General features: G+C 42.5%; 1 protein-coding gene across 1 annotated transcript; it reads left to right on the plus strand.

The window, feature by feature from the left end:
• Positions 1 to 680: 680 nt before the first annotated feature.
• Positions 681 to 2,303, plus strand: LOC147626213 (UV-B-induced protein At3g17800, chloroplastic-like). The gene is made up of 2 exons (XM_086816891.1): positions 681 to 1,185; positions 1,284 to 2,303. Exons 1-2 carry the CDS (start codon positions 761 to 763, stop codon positions 2,044 to 2,046), a joined length of 1,188 nt encoding a protein of 395 aa, XP_086673017.1. The 5' UTR covers positions 681 to 760; the 3' UTR covers positions 2,047 to 2,303.
• Positions 2,304 to 25,454: the final 23,151 nt, after the last annotated feature.

Below are 25,454 nucleotides of genomic sequence, written 5' to 3' on the forward strand. Positions count from 1 at the left end.
TTTAGGAAAAGTTAATGACAAAAACTTTTCTTTGTTTGAGTCCAAAAATGGCTTGTGCTGTCATTAACCTTGGTTAAAAAAACAAAAAAATATATGAAATCTTGATAATCAAGAGTGTATAATAGTGTTTCAATGTTCATAATCCCATTTTCAACATTTGAAAACAATAGCACATGTTGAGAAATGTCAAACTCATAGTTTGATATCAATGGGCCGTCTAGTTTGAGCACATGTAATAAAAGAAGGTTTTTTGTAAATACAAACGAATGGAGCTTGATTGAATCGAAAAAGAAAGGCCCCACTAGAAAAAAAAAAGGCCATATATTGTCATGTGTGAATAAATATGTGTAACAAAAGACGTCAATGTGTTCATTCTCTAACGTTGAGATTGGAGAGTATTAATATGCTTTCCCAGACAGTTGTTGTTCTCTTTTTACTCGTAGTAGTGTAAAGTGTAAGCCAGACAGTTGTTGTTGGTCTAGCCTCTTTTTACTCGTAGTAGTGTAAAGTGTACGTATCCGTACAACTTTTGCGCAAGTAGAAAAACGTGTAAGCGTTAACGTCACCAGTGGGCAACAGACACGTATCTCTTTTCTCTTCTCTTTTTTGCACGCGACTCCGTGTGTTATATACGCCAGCCTACTCCGTGTCTTTTCTCTTCTCTCTTTTTTGCACGTAACGAACGATCACGTATGAGCCTGAGCTTGATTGTATTCGTCTTTGATAAACAAAGCTCAAATTCCCTTTGTAACTACTTCTTATGGGGCTGATTAGTTCCCCCCCTGTCTTTCATTGCAGTAGTAGATCAATGCTCTCTCTCAATGTAGGCGATCACACCACCGGGCCCCAATGTGCTCTAGTGGGCAAGCCTAACGCCAGATTGATTGAAGGCCTAGCTATTAAGCATGCGCTTAACAGAAAATTAAGCCTAGCAATATCTGCACAATCTTGGAAGAAGCTGAATGCGGATGCTGCAGTCGATGATCAGAGAAACATACGTCGTAGCTTGGCCCCCCTCGAGATGCAGTCCTACCAAGGGAGGCTGTTAATGGCGATGATCACTGAGCGTCAGCCACTTGAAATGATCTCTCGAGTTGCCTCGCAGCAATTGGAGCGCCTGGCTGCCGCATCCGCATCTTCATCTCATACCGAGCAATTCAATGCCCACGAAGGTATTCTTTACAGGTAATTAAACACTTTTAATATATCGGGCGCAGCTCGATTAGAGGACTATTATTGAGTCTGTTTCGATTAACGACCTAATTCAATTCATGCATGTGCAGAAGGATTGCCGAGATAAAAGAGAAAGAGAGATCGAGAGCTTTGCAAGACATAATGTATGCACTCGTGGCGTCTAGGATAGTGGACGCCATATTGGCATCGCCATCAGATCAGTCGATAAGCACACATTCATCAATTATGGTGGAGGACGCCATGATCGCAATGCTAGATCAGCCCTTGCTGCCAGATCAGCACCACCATCGTGATGATAGGTTGCAAGCCATACAGTCTCTAGATGTGAAGCCTCTGATCGACCAACACGTGGCCATGGTTATCAATGGGAAGGATCGACCCAACGATTCTTTTGAGCTGCATGCATTCGCACGCGTGTGCAAGTTCGAGATGGGCAAGATGTACGCAGCCTCCGTGATGCATGGATACTTCCTCACACGTGTGCACCAGAGGTTCAAGCTTGACCGAGGGCTGGAGTTAGAGGCGGGCCGTTCTATGGGGCTCGCCACCATCAAGGCTTACATGGAGGTTGGGTTTGATGCAAAGACCCTGCATCAAACGAGTAGAATGACATGTACCCACAGTGTGGATGTGATCGAGCGGCATGTTGAAGCACTATTTGGCAAGGTCCCCGTTCACATGCGACAGCTAGAACATAGAAGACCCCTACACGGCTCTACCACCACCACCATGAACATACAGCTGAGTTTCGTCAAGAGCCTCATCCTTGAAGCATTGGCATTTGGTGCACTCTTGTGGGACGTGGAGAACAATTTCATTCCCCAATTTTTTCCTCTTTGCCTTGAGGATTAGAGACCACAAATAAAAGATCTTATGGGGGAGGGGGGGACTATGTTGACAAAGGTAAATATAAGTACTCTTTGGCTAGGCCTCTTATTTGGCATATTTACAATTGTGTTCCTTGTATCCTTGCCGTGGGGCACTCACTCTATACAAATGTATAATATCACATGAGTTAACCACCAATATCTATAGTGTATACAAGGGCGGGGTGTATTAATAGGACTCCTTTAGAGTACGAACTATACTGTATTAATGGGGAGTAGCTGATAATATAATGTTTTGCTAATGATTCTCTCCTATTCTTGCAAGCAGATAATGAGAATGTCAGGAGAGCATTGGGGATCATTCAAGATTTTGTTGATGCCTCAAGATCCAAATGCAATATACATAAGTCAAACATCATAAGTTTATTTGAGGATAATGACTTTCATCTTGAGAGAAGGGGTTGTGAAGTCATCGAAAGAGGACAGATATTTAGGCACCTTGGGGTACCATTTGGAGTGGATGTAACTAACAAACAGCTTACTGATTGGGCTCTGGACAGGTTTCAACAGAAACTTAAGAAGTGGGAGGGTATTAGAGCCCCATTTCATTATAGAGTAGCCATATGCAATACAATATTAAATGCCTATATCATGTTTTTTATGTCCAATATTAAACTTTGGGAAAAGCCATTGGCAGAAAATTATAAAACCCATTAGAGAGTTTCTATGGAGGAATGGCAACTCTGGTAAGCAGAACCTAGCTTGGCTGGCCTGGGCTAGATTGACATTGCCCAAGGAAGAAGGAGGCCTTGGCATTCTTTGCCTCCCTTCTCATACACACTACCATCATTGCACTGCTGCTTCCTAAATACCTACAACAAGAGGAAACCTAGACAAAGATGCTTTAGGGAAATTGTTGAAGGCCATCATGTTTGGTCTCGAGGTAATTGGTAAGGACTAGATTGGAAAGACAACTTATTTTCACATGCTCCTTTGAAAATTACAATATCAACCTTGGCTAAGATGTTCAGTAGCAAGAGATCCTGACTCTCACAGTGTGGGAAGGATGCACTAGGGCCTCAGGGAACTCTTTGCTATGCCTTGGGATATGGTGGACTCATAAGTTCAATCCTCCTCTTGCACTTTAGGATCTCAAAACCACCAGGAGGTTGAATAATAAAGGGCTTAAGAAGCTATCTGACTATTGGGATAGGGTTTTGGTGGGATAGAAAGAGCCTTAACAGATGGATGAGGACTTCAATTTGAATTACAGGGAAGGAAAACTAGTCAAAGGTATACTAGAAGAGTTACAGAAAGGCTAGGTATCCACTGCTCAGGATGACACATGTTGGGTTAAGGACTGGACCTAGTTTAATGGGACTAAGTTGGATAGGGGGAACACTAATTGTGTATATAAGGAACTTAGAAAGACTTGAGGATAATGTAGTATACTGTAACAAGGTCTGAAAAACAAGCTGGGGTCCTCACAGCTGGAAGAAAAGATGGAAGAGTATCTGGGATCTGGATATTCCTACAAAAGCCCAAACTTTCCTATGGAGGGTATGTATGGGAACCCTTTGCTTGGGAGTCAAGCTAATACAGAAGAACTTCACTAGTGGATGCTGTCCTAGATGCAAAACTACTATTAAAGATGGGAAACATGCATTTTGGGATTGTCCAGCTATTAGAGGTACTTGGGCCAAAATATGTAGATGGGTCTATAGTTGCATTGGGATACATGGATCTTGGGAGGATTGACTGCGTGGGAAATGGACTGTTAATGCGAGGAATGTGTTGACTCTGTGTTTAACATTATAAGATTTTGCTGTCTGTGGAAAATTTTGAACACTAGAAATTGCATTGTTTTTCAAAAAGCTGCTGATACGGGTTGGACACAATAGGATTGATGTATAAGTGCATATATACGTGTTGGTCTATTCATTTGGTAAATAAGTTGAACAAGGATGTGATGGTGCAAATGATACAAAATCTCACGCAGCTATCTCTTGATCTCACCTATGAAAGGGAAAATTTGCAGGCATACTAGGCTGAGCATAACTATTTTTTGTGTTGGTGTATTCATGTTGTACATAGCCCAAGACAAGGAAAGGCCAGTGAAATATGGGCCAAGAACTAAAAGGTGGTACAAGAAAGTAAAACAAATGGACTACAACTTTGTAGCATTCATTGAGAACCCTTTGGGTACTGGACCAATGGTTAAAGTTTGGACGAGCAGCAATCACCTAAAGGGTGCACAACAGAAAGTCTTATGGAAGCTTGCATTTAGCTTGGGTATCAGATTTCATGGGAGAAATCCTCCTTTGGGTTTGAGGATGAGAGATGGGTATTAATTAATGATCTTTTGAGCAGGGTCTGACTATATAAACAAATGTAGGGCTCCAAATATTTTGATGCTAAAGGCTCTGGTTACTTTGATGTAAAGGATTTTAGTTTATATATATATATATATATAAGAGTACTAACTATATAGGTGGGGTTTAGGAGGATGATCGTATACATACATTAGACCCTCTAATTAAAAGGAGGTTTTATACATTATGGGTCAGGTTAAATAACAGTCATTTTAGAGGTCTTGAAAAAGGCTAAAAAAATGTATACAAGGGTTTGTTAATATGGGCTTTAATAGAAGTGATAGGAGCATTTCTTAAAGAGTGACCACCCTAGGATGCTAGCATTTGTAAATAGGTGGAAATCACAGAATGTTAGATCTATCTTACCCCCACCATGCAAGGGATTGTCACATTGTTGTTCGTACTAGTTAGCTTGAACGAGTCAATGAATGTTAGCACCAACTCTACAACTTTACACTATTAACCTGACTTCTCTCCCACTAAGCTGCCCAAGCCCATCAATAGCTCTAGCTTCAAAAGTCTCTTCTCTAAGTCTAAGCACTTCAAATACTACAAGCTATATCTTGTGCATGCACACATGTCCCATGATGGCATGTCTTATTGGAATTTTGCTTTTAAAATATAGAGAATGTTTATCTAAAACATGTAGGATTGGGGTGTGCTTTCCAACCACCAATCTTGTAGTAAATATTGTTTTGTATTGTTGTTTCCCTTAGCCTGCCTTTGCTTATGAAGGAAACCGGACTCTAAGAGGTGGTTTTTTTTGCTGCAAGAATGTTATCAACATTTCACCGTCCAATATTAGTAGGAAAAATGGGAGGATTTTTTAAAACTCGGTTAGGTCACGATGGTCAATAAGGGATATGAGAAAAATAGATTGTGACAAGGGAGTGAGATCTTGAAAAAAGTTATGAATGATCTTGGATACACGATGATGTATGGCCTCGGGGGGTGCACCTCAAAAAATGTAAGTCTACCACGTGCGATCATTAGGTGGGGTTTTTTTAATCCAAAATATTGGGTAAATTTACAGAAATACAATTACAAGAGGGGTATTTTAATTGTACTTTGGAAAAAAACCCGTAAGTCTATAAAGAAAAAGGGGTAGTTTTATTAGCTCAAAATTCACAGATAAGGGGTTTTTTAAATACCCCTTGAACGCACGTCGTAGGAGGGGCTTCCATATAGTGCACCCCCCGAGTGTATGGCTAGCTTGTCTATGGTGACTCTTACATCCATCCTCTCACTAGGAGGAGGAGGAGGAAAGGAAGACTCACATGCTTCATCCAAACCAAGCAGGGCAATAGTAGAGGTTCATACAGAGGAGGTGAGGGTGGTGGTTGCCCACCAATGTTCAAGAGGCTGTCCATTGGCATGCTCTTCACTCTCTTTTTCACTCGTGAGCTATCCTCTTTCTCTTGGCCTTTTGAGCCTCATAAGCGCGCGTGTGCCCCAGAGGCAGGGCCGGGGGTGGGGGGGGAGGAGAGGGGGAGGGGGAGGTTTCTATGCTCATTAGATTTATTACTCCTATGACTTTGTAAGTCGATTTTCTCTAAAATGCTATGAAGACTGGACACTAAGCTATGATTGAATAAAATGAGTATAGAAGTGTGTACATTTTTAGGAAACAACACGCTCTTATCTTGCATTATATTGGATATTCTAATTCATAAGGTAAGATTTTCCTTATTAAACTAGATGATTATGGGTTGATAGATACTTTTTTAAAGTAAATATACATTATATCTTTGTTTAGATTTTTAAAATGGGAAAGAAGTTGATATAATATATATTTTTTAAAATAATAATTTTAAAAAATAGTTAAATCTTTTTTTAAAGAAGAAGACGTAGAATATATTTCTTTCAACTATAAAATAATATATTATTTTATTTATATTTTTATTAATTTGAAAAAAATTACAATTATCTTTGAAAAATAAAAAAGATTTAAAAAAATACCTTTAAATTATATATATATATATATAACATAAATTAATAAATAGCTAATTTTGAAATAAGTTTTTTAAAATTATATAGGTATAATAGTATTTTTTTTAATTTGCATATATTTTATTTAAAAAATAGATATCATAAGAGTATTTTACATACATATACATGGATTTTCTATGAACTAAAAATATATATTTTACATGCATGTGAAACTATGAATAGATGCAACTATGCATGGAGTGATGATGACATGGTAGGATGGATTACTAACATGGCATACATGTGTGTGACATGTGGCACCAACTCAAGATGATGTGATAAATCCATGGTGGATGTTTCGATAATAGACTAATGATGTGGAAATTAAAGTGAGGTGTAAGCTCTCTCTCTCCTTGATGATGTCTTAATGCATGTAATATGGCATCTAATGAGGTGGCATGCCATGTCATTAATGATGAGGTGGCACATTGAGATAGTACATTAAGGTGGAATGTATACCATGTGTAGGTGACATGTTAGTAGACACGTCGGCACATGCATGGCTATCTTAGGGGTCTCCACCTAGGCTTGGTACATAACCTAAAATGCATTAACAAGCCTAGTTAGGCTTGAAAGGGAAGAAACTACTGAAATAAAGCTATTATCACATAAAATGGATAAAAATAGATGTTTTCTTACTCATGTTAGACAGATTTTTTTGGCAAAGATTCACCATGATTAGCACTACTTTCTCACATAAAATTTTAACATTATCACATAAAAATGAATTTTTATAACTAATTTACCAATTATATTCATTTTTCCTTACACTTTGAAGTAAATTTCTAATCGAGATATTGGAAAATCTAACTAGTTAAAAATATAATTTGACCATATGGTCACATTTTTCTCATAATTATCTATCCTTGGATAATTCAATCAAGTAAAAATACATAATTTTTGTTATAAAGATGTACTGTACAAAAAAAAACTACTCTTTTGTATACATTTAAAATATATAATAATTTATTTAAAATTAAAATTACATACAAAAATTACTTAAAAAATCAAGTTAAGATCACCTTTCTTGTGTACAAAGTGGAGATAGAATTGGAGTGATTAACATTTTCTACTTATTCAAGTTTGGGACATGCTATATACACTATATTTGTGACATTTTATGATCATACTCTCTACTTATTCAAGTTTGGGACATGCCATATACACTATATTTGTGACATAGGAAATTTTACATATGAAGTTTTTGATTTTCGATCCGACCATATGTTTAAGTGCACACGATTAATGGTGTGATGTTTTATTCAAAGAGCTCAATATCAAATCCCTTAGCCAAGTGGGCGAGATTAGCCATTTTTAGTGAAAAAGGGCTCTTTTTCGTTATAAAAAATCTTCGAAGGTGAACCAAAGTGAGGACCCTTATTGTATAACTGTTGAACTCCATATTAAAAAACCACTACACATATTTTTGAGCCATTTTTTAAAGACCCCCTAAAATAGTCCCCCATTTAAAGACCCCTAGGTAATGGATACATTTTTGAGCTGTTTTAAGGGCCCCTAAAATGACCCCATTTAAGGACTCCCTCATGTATAAAATCTCTTTTAATTCGAGGGTCTAATGTATAAGTACATTCATCCTCCTACATTTAAAAAACCCCACCTATATAATTACTCTAAAAAAGTCATATTAATACACCCCTTGTATACACTATATATATTGGTAATTAACGCATGTGATATTATACATTTGTATAATCTCTTTTTAATTAGAGGATCTAATGTATATTTTAGAAACCCCACCTATATAATTACTCTAAAGGAATTCTATTAATACATCCCTTTTATACATTATATGTTTTGGTGGTTACTCATGTGATATTATACATTTGTATTGCCCTAGGGCAAGGATACAAGGCCAAATACAACAAATGATAAAGAGGCCTAGACAAGGAGTAGAACAATCCTCCTCTGGGACCTAGAAGGATGCAACGTTTGTCGTCTCTAATCCTCAAGGCAAAGAGGAAAAAATTGGGGGATGAAATTGTTCTCCCGTCCCACAAGAGTGCACCAAATGCCAAAGGATGAGACTCTTGTGACGAAACCCAACTGTATGGTCATGGTGGTGGTGGTAGAGCCGTGTGGGTGTCTTCTATGTTCTAGCTGTTGCATGTGAACCGAGGCCTTGCCAAACAGTACCTAGTGGTTCAACATGCCGCTCGATCACATCTTGGGTACATGTCATTCTACTCCTTTGATGCAGGGTCTTTGCATCAAACCCATCCTTCATGTAAGCCTTGATGGTGGCGAGCCCCATATAACGACCCACCTCTAACTCCAGCCTTGATGGTGGGTCGTTATATGGTGGCGAGCCCCATATAACGACCCACCTCTAACTCCAGCCCTCGGTCAAGCTTGAACCTCTGGTGCACACGTGTGAGGAAGTGTCCATGCATCACGGTGCCTGCGTACATCTTGCCCATCTCGAACTTGCACACGCGTGCGAATGCATGCGGCTCAAAAGAATGGTTGGGTTGATCCTTCCCATTGATAACCATGGCCACGTGTTGGTCGATCAGAGGCTTCACGTCTAGAGAGTGTATGGCTTGCAACCTATCATCACGATGGTCGTGCTGATCTGGCAGCAAGGGCTGATCTAGCATTGCGATCATGGCGTCCTCTACCATTGATGAATGTGTGCTTATCAGCTGATCTGGTGGCGATGCCACCATGGCATCCACTATCCTGGACGCCACGAGTGCATACATTATGTCTTGCAAAGCTCTCGATCTCTCTCTCTCTTTTATCTCGGCAATCCTTCTGCTGCACATGCATGAATCAGGCCGTTAACTGCAATTACAGTCTCAACAATAGTCCTCTAAATATCGAGCTGCGCCCGATGTATTACAGGTGTTTAATTACCTACCTGTAAAGAATACCTTCGTGGGTATTGAAATGCCCGGTACGAGATGATGACGCGGATGCGGCAGCCAGGCGCTCCAATTGCTGCGAGGCAACGCGAGAGATGATTTCAAGTGGATATTAACAGCCTCCCTTGGGAGAACTGCATCTGGAGAGGGGCCAAACTACGACGTAGGTTTCTCCGATCATCGACTGCAGCATTCGCATTCAGCTTCTTCCAAGATTGTGCAGATACTGTTAGGCTGAATTTGCTGTTAATCGCTTGATCAATAGATAGGCCTTCAATCAATCTGACGCTAGGCTTGCCCACTAGAGCATATTGGGGCCCAGTGGCCGTGTGATCGAGTACATTGAGAGAGAGCATTGATCTACTGCCTTGGGGGACGGCTCTAGGTAGATTTCAGGGTGCCTTTGTACGTGGCACCCCGCGGGCCCCAGCATGAGCGGTCACCTAGCCGGTGACCGCCTCGGTCTAGACAGTGGTGCAAAAGAGTTATGAACATACGTCCGTATGTCGGTGTATTTGTTGGGATTCGAAAGTCCCTACCAAGGGAGGCGAAGCTTCTATCCACCACACCGCGTGCACACTTGTGATATAAACACATGTCCATAACACTTTATGGACATATGTCTACAAATGGGCCCGTCACCGGCCATTGACCGGGTGATCGGCTGTAAGGACCCCGACCCGTAGGGCGGGGGAATCCTTTTGATAGGCGGTTAAGTCTCGTGTTATTTTTCGATTGACGACACCTCGATCTCGTAGAAATACGAGGTTACGAGCAAACGGAGGGACCTAACTCTATCTCGCAGGGGAAGCATAGTCATCCTAAAGGAAATTCTAATCCCCAGCACGGAATGTGCGTGGAGATGGAACAAGACCCACACTTGGTTCAAGGAAGCCAACGCCTTTTTCCCCCCGTATTTCATGAGGCACGGCCGCTGGCTCGGTCCCCTAAAACAAGTCTTGTTCGGGACTCTACTATTCCTTAAGTATCGTAAGTTACGACTAGTAGAAAGCTACCCGACTGATCGGGTCCACCCATCCTTAGAATGGTACCATCAGGGCATCCATTCTCCCACTTTTCACACACTCACCCGTTCAATTGTTTTCTAATTAAGTCCTACCACACCGTGAAACACTTAAAAACAAATTCCTTTGTTAATTAATTACACTTGATTCCTTAAAAGAAATCTTCCTTAATAGCACAACATTGAAATCAATAAACATACTTACAGTGAAAAATATTTACAAAGACCCTGAAACCGGGCCGATATTCCAATCCAAACTTCCATGTCTAAACCATAACCATAACCATAACCACTATCTAATCACAACCACAACCACAACCACACCGATGATCTAGAATTTGATCTTCCAGTCTCAACCAGCTGGGTAAACCTCACGGACCGTCTCCCTTCATCGTCAGCCAGTCGATGAGGGCCAAGCCGTCCTATCACCCCCTCAGGTACTGCCGCTTGTACCAAACCCTCTCGCCCTTCGGAGGGGACGTCTCCTCATGAGGTGGGGGTTAAGTCACCGCACTAGCCTGGACCCACAGAACTAGGCAGCATATATACATCACCCTGGTGGTGAAATCCAATTCCCAGTGGCATAGGAGGGGATTGCCCTGGGCCGACTCCCGGCCTCGCTATATCCTCCGCCCGGCTACACAGGCAAGCACGGAGTTAGCTAAGGGGGGGAGAAGCTGTACCTGCATGTTAGCAATAAACCAGTAGTGTATCCAATAAAAAGAGACATAGCCTTTATTCAATGAATTCACACATTAAAAAAACCATCGTTTCGGAAAGACAATGATTCAAAAGCAAGATTATTTTCTTATAACTTTACTTAAGAGTAACCATAAGGTACTTTAGGCCATCTATACTAGGGGTTTAACCTTGGTTCCTTTCCTATTGTTTCGAATCTTTGCATTAAGCTTCATAAGAGAGAATTTTACTTAAACTTATTAAATGACCAACCTGGTTATCGTTTTCGTGCCTATTCGCTTCAAGAGGGGCGAAGTCGATTGCAGGGACACGATTCGCTTCATTCCCTCCTTGGGCAGCCCGTGGTTCTTCATTTCGGCGGCATTTCGGCGCCATAGGAGCACTAGAGTTTTACGAGGATAGAGAGAGAACGGGGTGAATATAAGAGGTTGGGAGCTTGGAGAGAAAAGAGAGAATTCTACTGGTTCAAACTTGGGTGTCCTTAACTTGGAGAGCTTGGGAGCTTGGGTGTCCTTAACTTGGGTGAATATAAGAGCTTGGGAGCTTGGGTGTCCTTAACTTGGAGAGCTCTTGAGAAGAGTGTACGTCTAGGGAGGCCTAGGGAAGAGTAAGGCAAGGGTTGGAGGAGAAGCACACTTTAAGTCAATTCACACGGGGGGGGGAGAAAAGAGTGTAGGACATGTCCTAGAGCTTGAGGGAGGGCTTGCGCCTAGGGGCTTACTGGGGGCTTGCTTGGAGAAGGGGACTGGGAGGGTCCTTTTATAGGTGCTGGAGGGTGGACGTCTGGGTGCGGGAAGGCGACACCTGGGTGGTGTAGGTGTCCGGGAGAGAGTGTGAGCGTGAGACACCTGGGGGTGGAGGTGTCTCAAAGAGAGAGAAAGTGTGACACATGGGGGTGGAGGTGTCCCCAAGAGAGAGAGAGTGCAACACCTGTGGATAGAGGGTTCTGGGAGGAGGGGGTACGTGTAGGGGTGTGCTGGAGGGTGCGTCTAGGTCGTGTACACACTTGGGTGTCCCGGGTGGATTGTTGGTTTTTTTCACGGGCGGGGCCCGTGGTGGGACCCACGCCGGCCGCCCGCCGTCGCCCCGGGGGCGTCAAAATTTTTTTTGACGAAAATGTCCGGCCTTGCCCCGTGACCATGGGGGCGTGTTCCGTTCGTTGATTAGACGTGCTCAGCTCGAATGATGAAATAGGTAGATCGACGATGCCAATACTCAGCTCTATTCCATCCCCTTTCGATGCTAGTGTAGTGAGGAAGGGTTAGCTTGTCTACAATGTGCATCATAGTGTCACGAAACTCGAATTCGGAAGAGCGACAAGCAGTCATGAACATGCATTGGAATACCAGGAAGCGAAAATAGCACTACAAGGGATTGGGCTCATACCCGCGCTCTTAGCCGCTAAAAATGACTTGTGAAAAAAAGTAGCGGGCCCGTGTATCAGCGCGTGTATAATCGCGGCCAGAGACATGCGTGTAAAAACGCGTGTACAATACCTCTCAGACGCGCGTATACACGGGTGTGTAGCCGCGTTTTTTTTTTCAGACGCGTTAATACACGCCAGTATACACGCTTCTTATTCTTTTAGACGCGGTTATACACGGGTGTATAGCCGCATCCTGTTCAGTCCCAATGTCCCAGACGCGTTTTTACTTGCGTCTATACACGCGTTTCTTTTATTTAGATGCGCTTATACACGCGTTATTGCCAGTTTATACGCGTTTATACACGCGTAATTTCCAGTGTATCCGCGCAGATACACGCAATTTTTAGCAGTTTTGACGCGTTTATACACGCGAACAGAGAGCAAAAAAAAAAATCCAGAGAGTGCTATTTGGTGCCTGAATACTGTTCCAGCATTCCAGCACCCAATAGCACTCTCTGGTTTAGGGTTTTTGGTGCATTAGACCATCCCATTAGACCATCCACGAAGAACATATGCACGAGGGAGATTAAGACAAGAACGACATGAATGCATACATTGTCATTACACGATTCAAGACAGCCATGAATGTAATACTATCGATCAATCAATTCAATATTACTATCAAAATTTCATACATGTATACAAGGGAGTCCATATCTCGAAGTAGCCCATGGCTTGAGTTTACAAAAAAATATATACAATCACATCCTAAATATGGAATGTGATACTACAAATCTGAGTACTACTCAGACCCAGATGATGACTCGGTGCTCCCCTCATGCTCAGATGAGCTCGCATCGGTCGGAATGTCCGAGGAGTAGTGCTCACGTCCACCCTCTGCAGCGGCGGCCGGTGGATCATCAGCAGCTTGTGCCTGTTCAAGTAATATATAGTATATAAGTATATATATATATATATATGCAATTCAATAAACCAAAACCATTCGTTACGAATTTTCAAGTACCTGTCGACCGTATGGTCTCATGGCCAACTCAAACTGTGCGTCCGTAATACGTCCCTCGGCTCTGAAGATGGCCCACGTGTCACGTCTGCTATGCCGGCGAGCATACGCAGTATCGTGGGTTGTGGGCTTCCTCCCCGTAACCCGTCGCTGTATCATAATCAACACAATTTGTAAGATTAAAACAATTCATAGAATCAATGAATTAAGTAAACAATCAAATAAAGTGACAGGATACTTACGAACTCTGCCTCCCATGACTCGACGCCGCCAGATCCGAAATGCGAAGATCCAACGGTCTCCATCTGGATCCGTCGTGCCTCCACATGCTGCCTGCTCTTCACGCCACCCTCTGCTCGTTTCTTTGCCTCCTTCCACTCGCGTTTGTGCGCAGTGGCAGGTTTCTCGGCAGGATAGCCACCCGCAGCTACATTTAGCCGGTCATCGTACGCGAGTTTTTTAAGGTGAGATCTTTTATTACTTAAGATCTCCCTTATTCGCGTCCTTCCCCATACATTCGAGAATGTAGCATGTGGGGGATTGGGGTACCGACTGTGTACAGCCTCTATCACCTCCCCAACTAATCGGCTATTTTGATCTTTAAATTTAATAAAACAATTTCTATATGAGTTTGATACTACCCCACGCATGTACTCCATTACCTCCCTCCCCCTCGCATCCATCACTATCCCGCCCCTATCCGTCACATCATAGCAAACCACTCTCTCCATCTCTCTCATCTCCTCCTCTTCCGAACTGTCTCCTCTAACTCTTCTCCCTCTATCTCCTCTCTCATCCCGTGCCCTACTACCTCCCCCACCTCCCCCACCTCCCCCACCAAAGCACCCGCCGCATCCTCCACTCCCACTCTTCCTACTGCTGCGGGTGGAGTCACGACTGGGGGATTGTCTACGTGACGGTGGCTGTGAGCCCTGACGTGACGGTGGCTCTGAGGGAGCACGTGATGGTGGCTGTGAGGGTGTACGTGAGTGTGTCTGGGACGAGGTATGTCTCCTCGGTGGACGTGGAAGAGGAGAAGCTGCATGCCGTCTCGTCGGACTCGGAGGAATAGACGGCACTGGAGTGCCCTGGATACTTGCGGTAGGGGTATAGACACCAGGCAGGGAAGGAGGGGGATGAGCATACATATACTCTGTAAGCTCAACCGGACCAGGTTGGCGCCCAAAGTGATTCATTATCTCCATCAACCAATTGCTATACGCAAATGGATCGGATGAAGAACCTGGAATATCCATAAAGAACCTGCAGCAAACATCATCATGTACATCATTGACTCACACATTGTCATTACACAAGTCAAATGCCTGCAAACCATGAAATCTGAAACGCCGCAGTTTTCTATCTGCAGAAACGCGTGTATACACCCGTTAAAAAACGCGTGTATATACCCGGCAAAAAACGCGTGTATATGCGCGTGGAAAAACTCTGCAGACAGGTTACACGCGCTCCTACACGCGTTCGTACACGCGACCTGCGAAAAAAATTTCTCGAAAAGACCGACCCCCGACAAAAAACAGAATGTCCTTATAAAAGGACCAGCCATTGTCGCCCCTGTCAGGATGCAGCAACCCAATCGTGTGCAAAAAGACAAACCCAAAGAGCAAAGAGCAAAGTAAACAAATCTGACAAAAGAGACAAGGCACAGGACAAAGTGACTCACCTCTGAAAAAGTGAGTCCTCTCTGCTCCTTCTCTGCTCCCTCCTTCTCCCGTGTGTGTGCTCCTTTCTCTGCTCCCTCCTTGCTGTTGGAAGAGGCGAAAATAGGCGAAAACGCATGCACTGTTGATTTCTAAGTTCAAAATCTATATTTGGGGAAGGCGGGCTATTTTTAGTTTAAATATGCCGTCGCGTTTATGGGTGCGTTTATGTTCGCGTTTATCAACGCAGGTATTTTCGCGTGTACAGGATTTCAGCTGCGTTTATACACGCGTTTTGCAGGAAGTAGCCGCGTGAATACACGCGTTTTTTAGGAAGTAGCCGCGTTTATACACGCAAGTTTTAGGAGATAGCCGCGTGAATACACGCGTTTTTGTGCTTTCATTAAAAATATATAATGAGTTTGTGTTTTCTGGTTTGTACACAGGATGTCATCAACCTCTTCAAGCAGTTCTGGGGAAGATGAGACACTGCGTCATCGTAATCGCGATGTGTGGTTGGAACAACGGATCAAATGTATGTGTAATCGATGTCAAGGATGCATTGTACGAGCACGTCGAATTACCTTGAATCACATCTCCATGTATGGAGAATGGAATCAAACAGGTTTAGAGGTGAGTAGATGTAAATTGATGGTATTCAAATGACTCATGGTATCCAAATTAAATTAATAGAGTTGTAACATATAATTTGATAAATTGAAGCAGGATGCAGTACCACACCCTAACATGGTACCCTACGTGCGACGAGAGCACGTAAAGCGTCGACGAGATGATGCTGGAGCTTCGGGATCTAATGTCAGAGATGAGTGGGAAAGGGACGACAATAGCCCTGCACCCCACGAAGTTGTGGAAGAGGAGGTGCTTGATGATATGGTGCGGAATCTTTTTAAGGATGATCCCAAAGGTATGGACGACGATGATATGGAACAAGAGCATCTTTATAAAGCTTCATCGACACCGGTGTTTGACGGGTGCACATTCTCAGTTTTACGTGCTTCCCTTGAACTACTTAATATACAAACAGTTTATGGATGGAGCAATGCAAGTCTTGACGCATTGTTGAAGTAAGCATTCTAACTTATAAATTTGAATTAGTGGTTTAAGGTTTAGGATTTAAGACTAATTATAATTGATGATATTGGATGCAGGCTATTGTCAAACATGCTTCCAAAGGAAAATAGACTGCCCACCTCAAGAGACATAGCGAGGCGCTATGTGACATCTCTTGGAGGACTGGATTATGATAAAATACATGCATGCGTCAATGATTGCATTCTCTTTCGTGGGACGCATAAGGAGGCTCTGACATGTCCCACTTGTGGTGAAGCAAGGTACAGAACAGATATGAAGAGTTTTGATGTACCTCGTAAAGTCTTGCGACACTTTCCTATAATTCCTCGCATCAAACACATGTTCAAGTGCAAATCCATAGCAGAGCTCATGTCATGGCATGTCAAAGGTACATAGAACTAATGTTTTGCATTAGTTGTAAGTGATTTTCTTTTAATATTTATTCACATTGCTTACACAAATATTGCTTCTATTTTGGTCCAGTGCACTATGTTCAATGCTATATGGTGTGAAGGCAAGCATTTTCGAACACAAAGAATTGATGAAAAGAGAAATACACAAGATTGCGGTGTCATTAGTAGCTTTGAGGGAGCTAATGGAAAAATGGATGATTATTGTGGCATAATCCAAGACATATTTAGGCTTGACTTTCGTCGCTTCTTTGTGTATGTTTTGGATGTCAAATGGCAAATGAACGTGGTGGAAAAAGGGCCTGATGCAACGATAAAACGCCATGCAAGTGGATATGTAACTATTGACTCTACAAAGTTCTGGCAAACAAAGAAAGATAGGCTCGTATTGCCACAACAATGTGAGCAGGTATGCATTTTTTTACTAATGTGTTTCATGTACATATATATCTAAGCTCGCGTACCCCTTGACTTTTGATATGCTAATTAATTACTGTACTGTGGGTATTTGAGTAGGTTATCTATCTACCAATGGTGCATGACATCAAATGGTGGTACGTCATCCCTATTGCACCACGTTCCAAAGTGATGTATAATACATTCACTGATATGGAGCATATGGAGGATGTAACAAGCCGCAATGAAGATGACGTCGAACATGCCATTGAAGATGTTGTGATCGATGATCAAGAAATAAGAGATGATCGTGATAATGAGGATGAGCATGCCATTTCTCATGATCATGAGAATGACCCTACCATTGAGGATGATGGTGATGATGATGAGGATGATCAGGACATCGATACCATTATCAATGGAGTACAGAATATCGATAGTGGAATAAATTTAATCGTAGCCTTACCAATTGATCAAATGGATATTGATGTTGATCGTTTGACAAGGATGGATCTTATTGAAGATGAGATCGAACCCTAACCAATCCGTCACTGTATGTTCTAAATTGATGACATTTCTATCATCTCATATGCATGATTTATTTTTGAATATATTTCATTGTTGTAAATGCATGTAGTGGGATTGTGTAATGATGTATACTGTAATGTACTATGAGATGGTTTAAGGAAAATAGTTTTTAATTTTGTTAAGGAATTCAGTTTTTTTTCAGTTTTTCTCTGCCATGCGTGTATTAATCCGTGTACAGTGGCGTGTATTTTTCCGTGTATGATAGCGAGTATTACCCCGTGAATATTATCGTGTATTTTTCCGTGTATAATAGCGAGTATTACCCCGTGAATATTATCGTGTATTTATGCGTGTATTACTGCGTGTATATAAACGCGTTTATACACGCGTTGATAAATGCAAATATACACGCGAAGTTAAATGCTAAAATACACGCGCCCGATTTTATTCAAATACAAGCGCGACCATACACGCGTTCGTAATTTATCGCGTGTATGAAACGCGTGTATGGCAGCATTGTCTTGTAGTGTAGGGATCCATCTCGTCCTCCTGCGTCCAGCCGTAACTAGATTAGTTTAACAAGAATTCCTAGAGCAACAAGAGAATACAATATGAAATCTCCCAAGTCTAAACCTGGCTCTGATACCACGTGTAAGGACCCTGACCCGTAGGGCGGGAGAATCCTTTTGATAGGCGGTTAAGTCTCGTGTTATTTTTCGATTGACGACACCTCGATCTCGTAGAAATACTTGGTTACGAGCAAACGGAGGGACCTAACTCTATCTCGCAGGGGAAGCATAGTCATCCTAAAGGAAATTCTAATCCCCAGCACGGAATGTGCGTGGAGATGGAACAAGACCCACACTTGGTTCAAGGAAGCCAACGCCTTTTCCCCCCCGTATTTCATGAGGCACGGCCGCTGGCTCGGTCCCCTAAAACAAGTCTTGTTCGGGACTCTACTATTCCCTAAGTATCGTAAGTTACGACTAGTAGAAAGCTACTCGACTGATCGGATCCACCCATCCTTAGAATGGTACCGTCAGGGCATCCATTCTCCCACTTTCCACACACTCACCCGTTCAATTGTTTTCTAATTAAGTCCTACCACACTGTGAAACACTTAAAAACAAATTCCTTTGTTAATTAATTACACTTGATTCCTTAAAAGAAATCTTCCTTAATAGCACAACATTGAAATCAATAAACATACTTACAGTGAAAAATATTTACAAAGACCCTGGAACCGGGCCGATATTCCAATCCAAACTTCCATGTCCAAACCATAACCATAACCATAACCACTATCCAATCACAACCAGAACCACAACCACACCGATGATCTAGAATTCGATCTTCCAGCCTCAACCAGCTGGGTAAACCTCACGGACCGTCTCCCCTCGTCGTCAGCCAGTCGATGAGGGCCAAGCCGTCCTGTCACCCCTTTAGGTACTGCCGCTTGTACCAAACCCTCTCGCCCTTCGGAGGGGACGTCTCCTCATGAGGTGGGGGTTAAGTCACCGCACTAGCCTGGACCCACAGAACTAGGCAGCATATATACATCACCCTAGTGGTGAAATCCAATTCCCAGTGGCATAGGAGGGAATTGCCCTGGGCCGACTCCCAGCCTCGCTATATCCTCCGCCCGGCTACACAGGCAAGCACGGAGTTAGCTAAGGGGGGGAGAAGCTGTACCTGCATGTTAGCAATAAACCAGTAGTGTATCCAATAAAAAGAGACATAGCCTTTATTCAATGAATTCACACATTAAAAAAACCATCGTTTCGAAAAGACAATGATTCAAAAGCAAGATTATTTTCTTATAACTTTACTTAAGAGTAACCATAAGGTACTTTAGGCCATCTATACTAGGGGTTTAACCTTGGTTCCTTTTCTATTATTTCGAATCTTTGCATTAAGCTTCATAAGAGAGAATTTTACTTAAACTTGTTAAATGACCAACCTGGTTATCGTTTTCGTGCCTATTCGCTTCAAGAGGGGCGAAGTCGATTGCAGAGACGCGATTCGCTTCATTCCCTCCTTGGGCAGCGCGTGGTTCTTCATTTCGGCGGCGTTTCGGCGCCATAGGAGCACTAGAGTTTTACGAGGATAGAGAGAGAACGGGGTGAATATAAGAGGTTGGGCGCTTGGAGAGAAAAGAGAGAATTCTACTGGTTCAAACGGATTCGAAAATGGAGTCCGTTTGGGGTAGGAAAAGCTTGTTGGGCTTATGGGTAGGAACGACCTCTTAGCCTAAGTTTAAGTCGCCGCATATGGGGGGGGAATTGAGAGGGTGTTCTTAACTTGGAGAGCTCTTGAGACGAGTGTACGTCTAGGGAGGCCTAGGGAAGAGTAAGGCAAGGGTTGGAGGAGAAGCACACTTTAAGTCTATTCACACGGGGGGGGAGAAGAGTGTAGGACATGTCCTAGAGCTTGAGGGAGGGCTTGCGCCTAGGGGCTTACTGGGGGCTTGCTTGGAGAAGGGGGCTGGGAGGGTCCTTTTATAGGTGCTGGAGGGTGGACGTCCGGGTGCGGGAAGGCGACACCTGGGTGGTGTAGGTGTCCGGGAGAGAGTGTGAGCGTGAGACACCTGGGGGTGGAGGTGTCTCGAAGAGAGAGAAAGTGTGACACATGGGGGTGGAGGTGTCCCCAAGAGAGAGAGAGCGCGACACCTGTGGATAGAGGGTTCTGGGAGGAGGGGGTACGTGTAGGGGTGTGCTGGAGGGTGCGTCTAGGTCGTGTACACACTTGGGTGTCCCGGGTGGATTGTCGGTTTTTTTCACGGGCGGCGCCCGTGGTGGGACCCACGCCGGCCGCCCGACCGCCGGCCCGTCGCCCCGGGGGGGTCAAAATTTTTTTTGACGAAAATGTCCGGCCTTACCCTGTGACCATGGGGGCGTGTTCCGTTCGTTGATTAGACGCCTGGATAGTTACTATTTTAGGTCGGAAGTTCGCAGATTTAAAGGCTTAAAAGCTTAATTAAACCCATTCTAGGTACCCGTTTTTAGTTCGGAAAAAACTATTATAAGCATAAAATTATGCGTAGATTCCAAATTTGGATTCAAAATTACAAATTTCTAAGCAAAAATGGCTCATTTTCCAAAAATAGAAGTTTTCTGATCGTATGACAAATTAAGTTATATTTTTCAACTCTGAAGTAAGTACATTGTTATTAACAATGGGTATGTCACATCGGCGGGCCCGCGGGGTGTCACGTATGCAGGCACCCCCGAAATCTAACGTGAGCCGTGAGGGACGGGGGGGACTAATGCTTGTTGTTAGAAGGGGGGTTTGAGCTCTGTTTTGTGCTTACTTATCAAAGACAAATACAATACTTATGTGCATCCTCTGTGCATCCTCCCACCACCGTTACGTCCGCGTTGGGCACAAGCCAAACAAAAAAAAGAGTCATATTACGTGTCTCTTGCCCATTGGTGTTGTTAATGCTAGCACGTTTTCGTAAAGCTTGCGCATATTATTGATATCACGTATTATTGCCCATGGGTGACGTTAATGCGAACACGTTTTCATAAAGCTTGCGCATATTACTGCTATCATGGCTTCTTTTGTTACATGACAATACATGGGTTTTTTTTTGGGTGGGTTTACATTTGAGAGCTACCTTTACAAAATTCTTACAATATCACATAGCTTTAGATTCAATCACGATCCATTCATTTGTATTTACGAATAAGGCTTCTTTTACTACATGTGCTCAACTAGATGGGCCACTCTCTCAAAACACGTTGGACACACAACAAAAGGGACCTACAATGTTGGAAAAATAAAATCAATTAATTAGTTGAGTGAATCTAAAATTAAGGTTTTAAAACCTTATCAACAAAACGAAACGATGTGCGAGGTGGGTGGAGAATGACCACGTCATGGGAGTAGGAGGAACAAAACGACGTGCAAGCAAGCACCTCTCTTTCTTTGCAGTAGGAGAAAACTTTCGTACTGCAAGGCGGGTGGAGAACGAACAGGTCCTAGGCTCGTCCTAGGAGTGGGAGGAGATTCTTTTGATCTTGCCAGATTCTTAGAAGATGAGCGTGCTTTCGTATTACTTTGGTGTAGAGAGTGACAGGAAGAGCTTTTTGGCCTGAATGCTTCTCTATATATAGTGGATGGTGGTGACAACCAATATTTAGGGACGAATGAAGAGCAGATTTAATAGGCGCATGCCTCGATAGGCTAATGAATTGTACCAATCCTGACATAGTCCATATAAAAAGGCACATGCACATTTCTGGATCCCAACTAAAGTCAACATGGTGTTCCTTTGGATAGTGCCATTCCTCTTTGAAGTACCAATGATAGTTGCTACAAGTTACTCCAAATTTGAATTGCATCCCAGTCACAACACTGCACAGAGTTAAGAGTTGCAGCTCCACTTTACACACCCAATCAACATATCGGCTGGCCCATCAATGTCGAAACAACCTCTTTCCAGACCATTCCTCTCAAAGAAAACTATGCGAGCAGCCCTCTCTATTGAATTCTAACTACACACACTTGTAAGTCGAGTTCCAATTGACATTTATAATATGTTTCTCTCAACTTTTAATCCATAGGAATTTTTGTCTTGAAAAATAAAAAATATCTATGGTTTTATTTTTGTCTTCCTCTTTCTAAATTGAGAGTTTATGATTTTTTCCGATTAGTAGAGGCATTTTATGCTAGTAAACCAAGTGAACAATATATGGCTTTGTATGGGTATTGGGAGCTACTATTATAAATTTCCTGCATCGATCAATTTTTATTTATTTTTCTCCAGACTAGGCTGTATCAGAATGAACTCTATCTCCATTGATTTTCTCAACGTGTTCTACAAATGTTGAAAATCGAAATTTACCTTTGATTTTGAATATTGGGCTACTGTTACACCTGATCATCAACATTTTCTACATTTATATAAATTATATGGGAGAGGGGTTTTCACGTTGGGGGCAATGGACTCCGGAGTCACCAAGAGACACGTGCGAGCTGTAGCTATAGTGTGTTGGCATGGTACTTTGAAAAGTGGACATGGAGAGAAGAGTCTAGAGCTCTCGCCTGTCGGCAGGCTTGGGCGGCAGAGAATTTGATGGTGGAAGAGTTGGTGCCGGGCGGTGACGTTCATTGACTTTGTCAAGCTGGTAAGAACGGACGTTGGCGGGCGCACAGTGAACTAAACTCATGCTGTCTGCAATCAGAGCCAACTGGTGGCCGGTGGCCCTGCCTCAGCTTCTTTCGGGTGTAGGTAGACAGGAAGCACCATTGCTACTGGGTCGGCCCCCGGGCCGGGGCACCGAGCCGTCTTCGCTGAAAGCTGGCAGCGTCGTAGCGGTGATGGTGGCAGTGACGCTCGATCGTACCGTTATTGCGGCGACAAATAGAAAGGCGGCAGCCACAGATGCGTATAGGCTGTAGCTGCTGATCATCTCGACCGGTATTTTGCGGGCCAGAGACGTGACAGGCCCCTTTAGTATTATATTATAATTTACGGCGGCTCCAATCACGGGAAGGGGGAGGTTTTTCTTCATATTGTCGGCAACTTTGGAGCTCCCACGTCTGGTGGGAGAAGGAGATGCAGGTGGACGTGGCCTTTGGTCATATTTATGAGCCTAGTCCATGGGAACAGCGAACCAGCCTTGAGAGCAGAGAGCAGCGTTAAAAGGCAGGTAGTAGAGAGCACTGTTAAAAAGGCAGATAGGCAGTAGGTCACATGCTGTACCACCATCCTGCTTTTTGAGGCAGGTTCCTATCTTTGTGATGAAGGTGAAATGGGTGCTTGTGAAGAGAGTAGGAACCTTGTTTTGAGGAAATAGCCAATTAAAACGTTACAAATTTAATGGGTTGTGGGCTCTATCGAGAAACAGGTTGCAGACTGTGTCTATTTCTGGCTCTCTCCCTCTCGTTTTTTAATTCAGCATGTTTTTTATTTATTTTTTCAAAAAAGTGTTGTCCATCACTACAACATAGAGCAAGCATAGACGCGCTGCATAGACGCACAAGTTATGGGGGTGTCTATACTAGCGTCTATGCTCGCGTCTGTAAGGGCGTCTACTTCTTTGAAACTAGACGCTCTTATAGACGCGTAAGTTACATTTGCGTCTATGCTCGCGTCTATAAGCGCGTCTAATTCCTTTGAGATTAGACGCGCTTATAGACGCAGTATGCAACAATTTCCTATGCAGTTGCAATTGTGGACCTTGCAAAGAAAAATAGAAAAAGAAAAATAGAATCTTCAATCCCCAAAAATATCATTTGCTGAACTATGTGCACAAGATTTTGATAATATGCATGATTTTTTGGTGCCTTTATATACAAATGAATCTCTAGAAAGCATATTTGCAAGGAAAAATATGCTAAGGAAAAAGAAAAGAAATAGGTAGTAATGCCATGAAAAACAATCTAAAGGACAAAGATTCAATCCCCACATCTTTTCATCAAAGTGAAGCTTTTTAAAAAAAATCTTGAATCTCCATGAAAAGCAATCCAAAGGTGAATGATTAAGTAATGCCACGAAAAGCAACATATCACAATAAATCTATACATGTAATCTCAAAAAGGCATGACTCTATACATGTAATCTCAAAAAGGCATGAATCTATACCAAAAGGAAGACCAATATAGCCATAATAAAAGTACAATGAAAGAACTAGAGTTCAACCTCATCTTCAATGAGGTCACCCTTGCTAAAGTATCTATCTCAATGTCCATGCCTATATCCAAATCTACAAAGAGATCCATCCCACTACTAGAATCATCACTATGAGAGGTAATATCATCATCTCCAATAGCACGATCATCATCTCCAATGGCATGATCATCATCAATGTTTTCCAAGCTATCTCCCTCCATAGTTGAGTTGACATGCTCCTCCATATGCTCAATGTGGATGAATGTACTATAAATAGCTCTTGAACATGGTGAGATTGGGATTATATGCCACCATCTCTTATTGTCAATTATTGGTTGATACACAACCTATTCAAGCACAAAGGTACATCATACAAAACAATTACATCTCTACTATCTGTAAATGCATATATTGTAATTACCAATAATTATATGTACCTATTCAGAATGTTGTGGTAGCACTAGAGTCCCATCCTTTCCTTGCCAAAACTTTGTAGAGTTAATGGTCACAAAGCCACTTGCATGATGATTGTTGCATTAGGACCTCTTTCCACCACATCCTTAAACCACTTGACATCTAAAATATATACAAAGAAGCTTCGAAAATCAAGCTTAATGATATTTTGGATCAATCCACAATAATCATCCATGGCTCCATTGGTTCCCTCAAAGCTTGCAATTATCCCACAATCTTGGGTGTTCCTCTTCTCATCAATCCTTTGTGTGCGAAAATGTTTACCCTCCGACCACAATATATGTATCAAAGAAGAGGCGGTGCCGCAGTTGGTTTATATTAGATATAACAGGAGAAAGGAAAACGTACATATAGCTTTTGACTCAAAGAAGCATAATTTTGCATGATAAAATTATTAAAAGACCTCTATTCTACATATTCCTTTAGGACTACCAAAGTCAAGATGTATTCAGGCATTTCTCAATCATGCCACATAAGCTGCTCTATTTCCTCATTGGTAGATATTCTTTCTGGGTTAGCAAACTCGATATATTTAGCCATTTCTGAGTCCTGTCACATTAGTGCGATTTCTTCATTTGGAAACCATGCTGTCCTTTTTCAGGCAATCTTGCTAGATAAACTTGATATGTTATTGTAATTTATCCTTTGCCTTCGACATTTCGAGTGCTTCATCAGCATCATTCCTTGTGTATTGGGCTTTGCACATTTTGAAGTCAACTTTAATTATCAACTTCATCTACACAAGCAAGTGTCTTCTCAAGCTTTGAAGCATATTAGTTTTTGCTTTGTTAAAATATCCACTCATTCCTATTTATCTAGACAGGCCACAAGTATCTAGCTCTAATGATATTCCACAGGGCTATGAAGGAACCAACTGGAACCCCTAAGTGTAGGTACTTC

The sequence above is a fragment of the Cibotium barometz genome, chromosome 22, assembly GCF_041138505.1.
Source record: "Cibotium barometz isolate CiBa-2024 chromosome 22, ASM4113850v1, whole genome shotgun sequence".
NCBI lineage: Eukaryota > Viridiplantae > Streptophyta > Polypodiopsida > Cyatheales > Cibotiaceae > Cibotium > Cibotium barometz.

Excerpts from the sequence above, each read along its gene's own strand:
- LOC147626213 (XM_086816891.1), top strand. The coding sequence starts at position 761 with ATGGGGCTGATTAGTTCCCCCCCTGTCTTTCATTGCAGTAGTAGATCA. Across the intron at positions 1,186-1,283 it reads CACGAAGGTATTCTTTACAG|AAGGATTGCCGAGATAAAAG; the intron begins GTAATTAAACAC and ends ATGCATGTGCAG.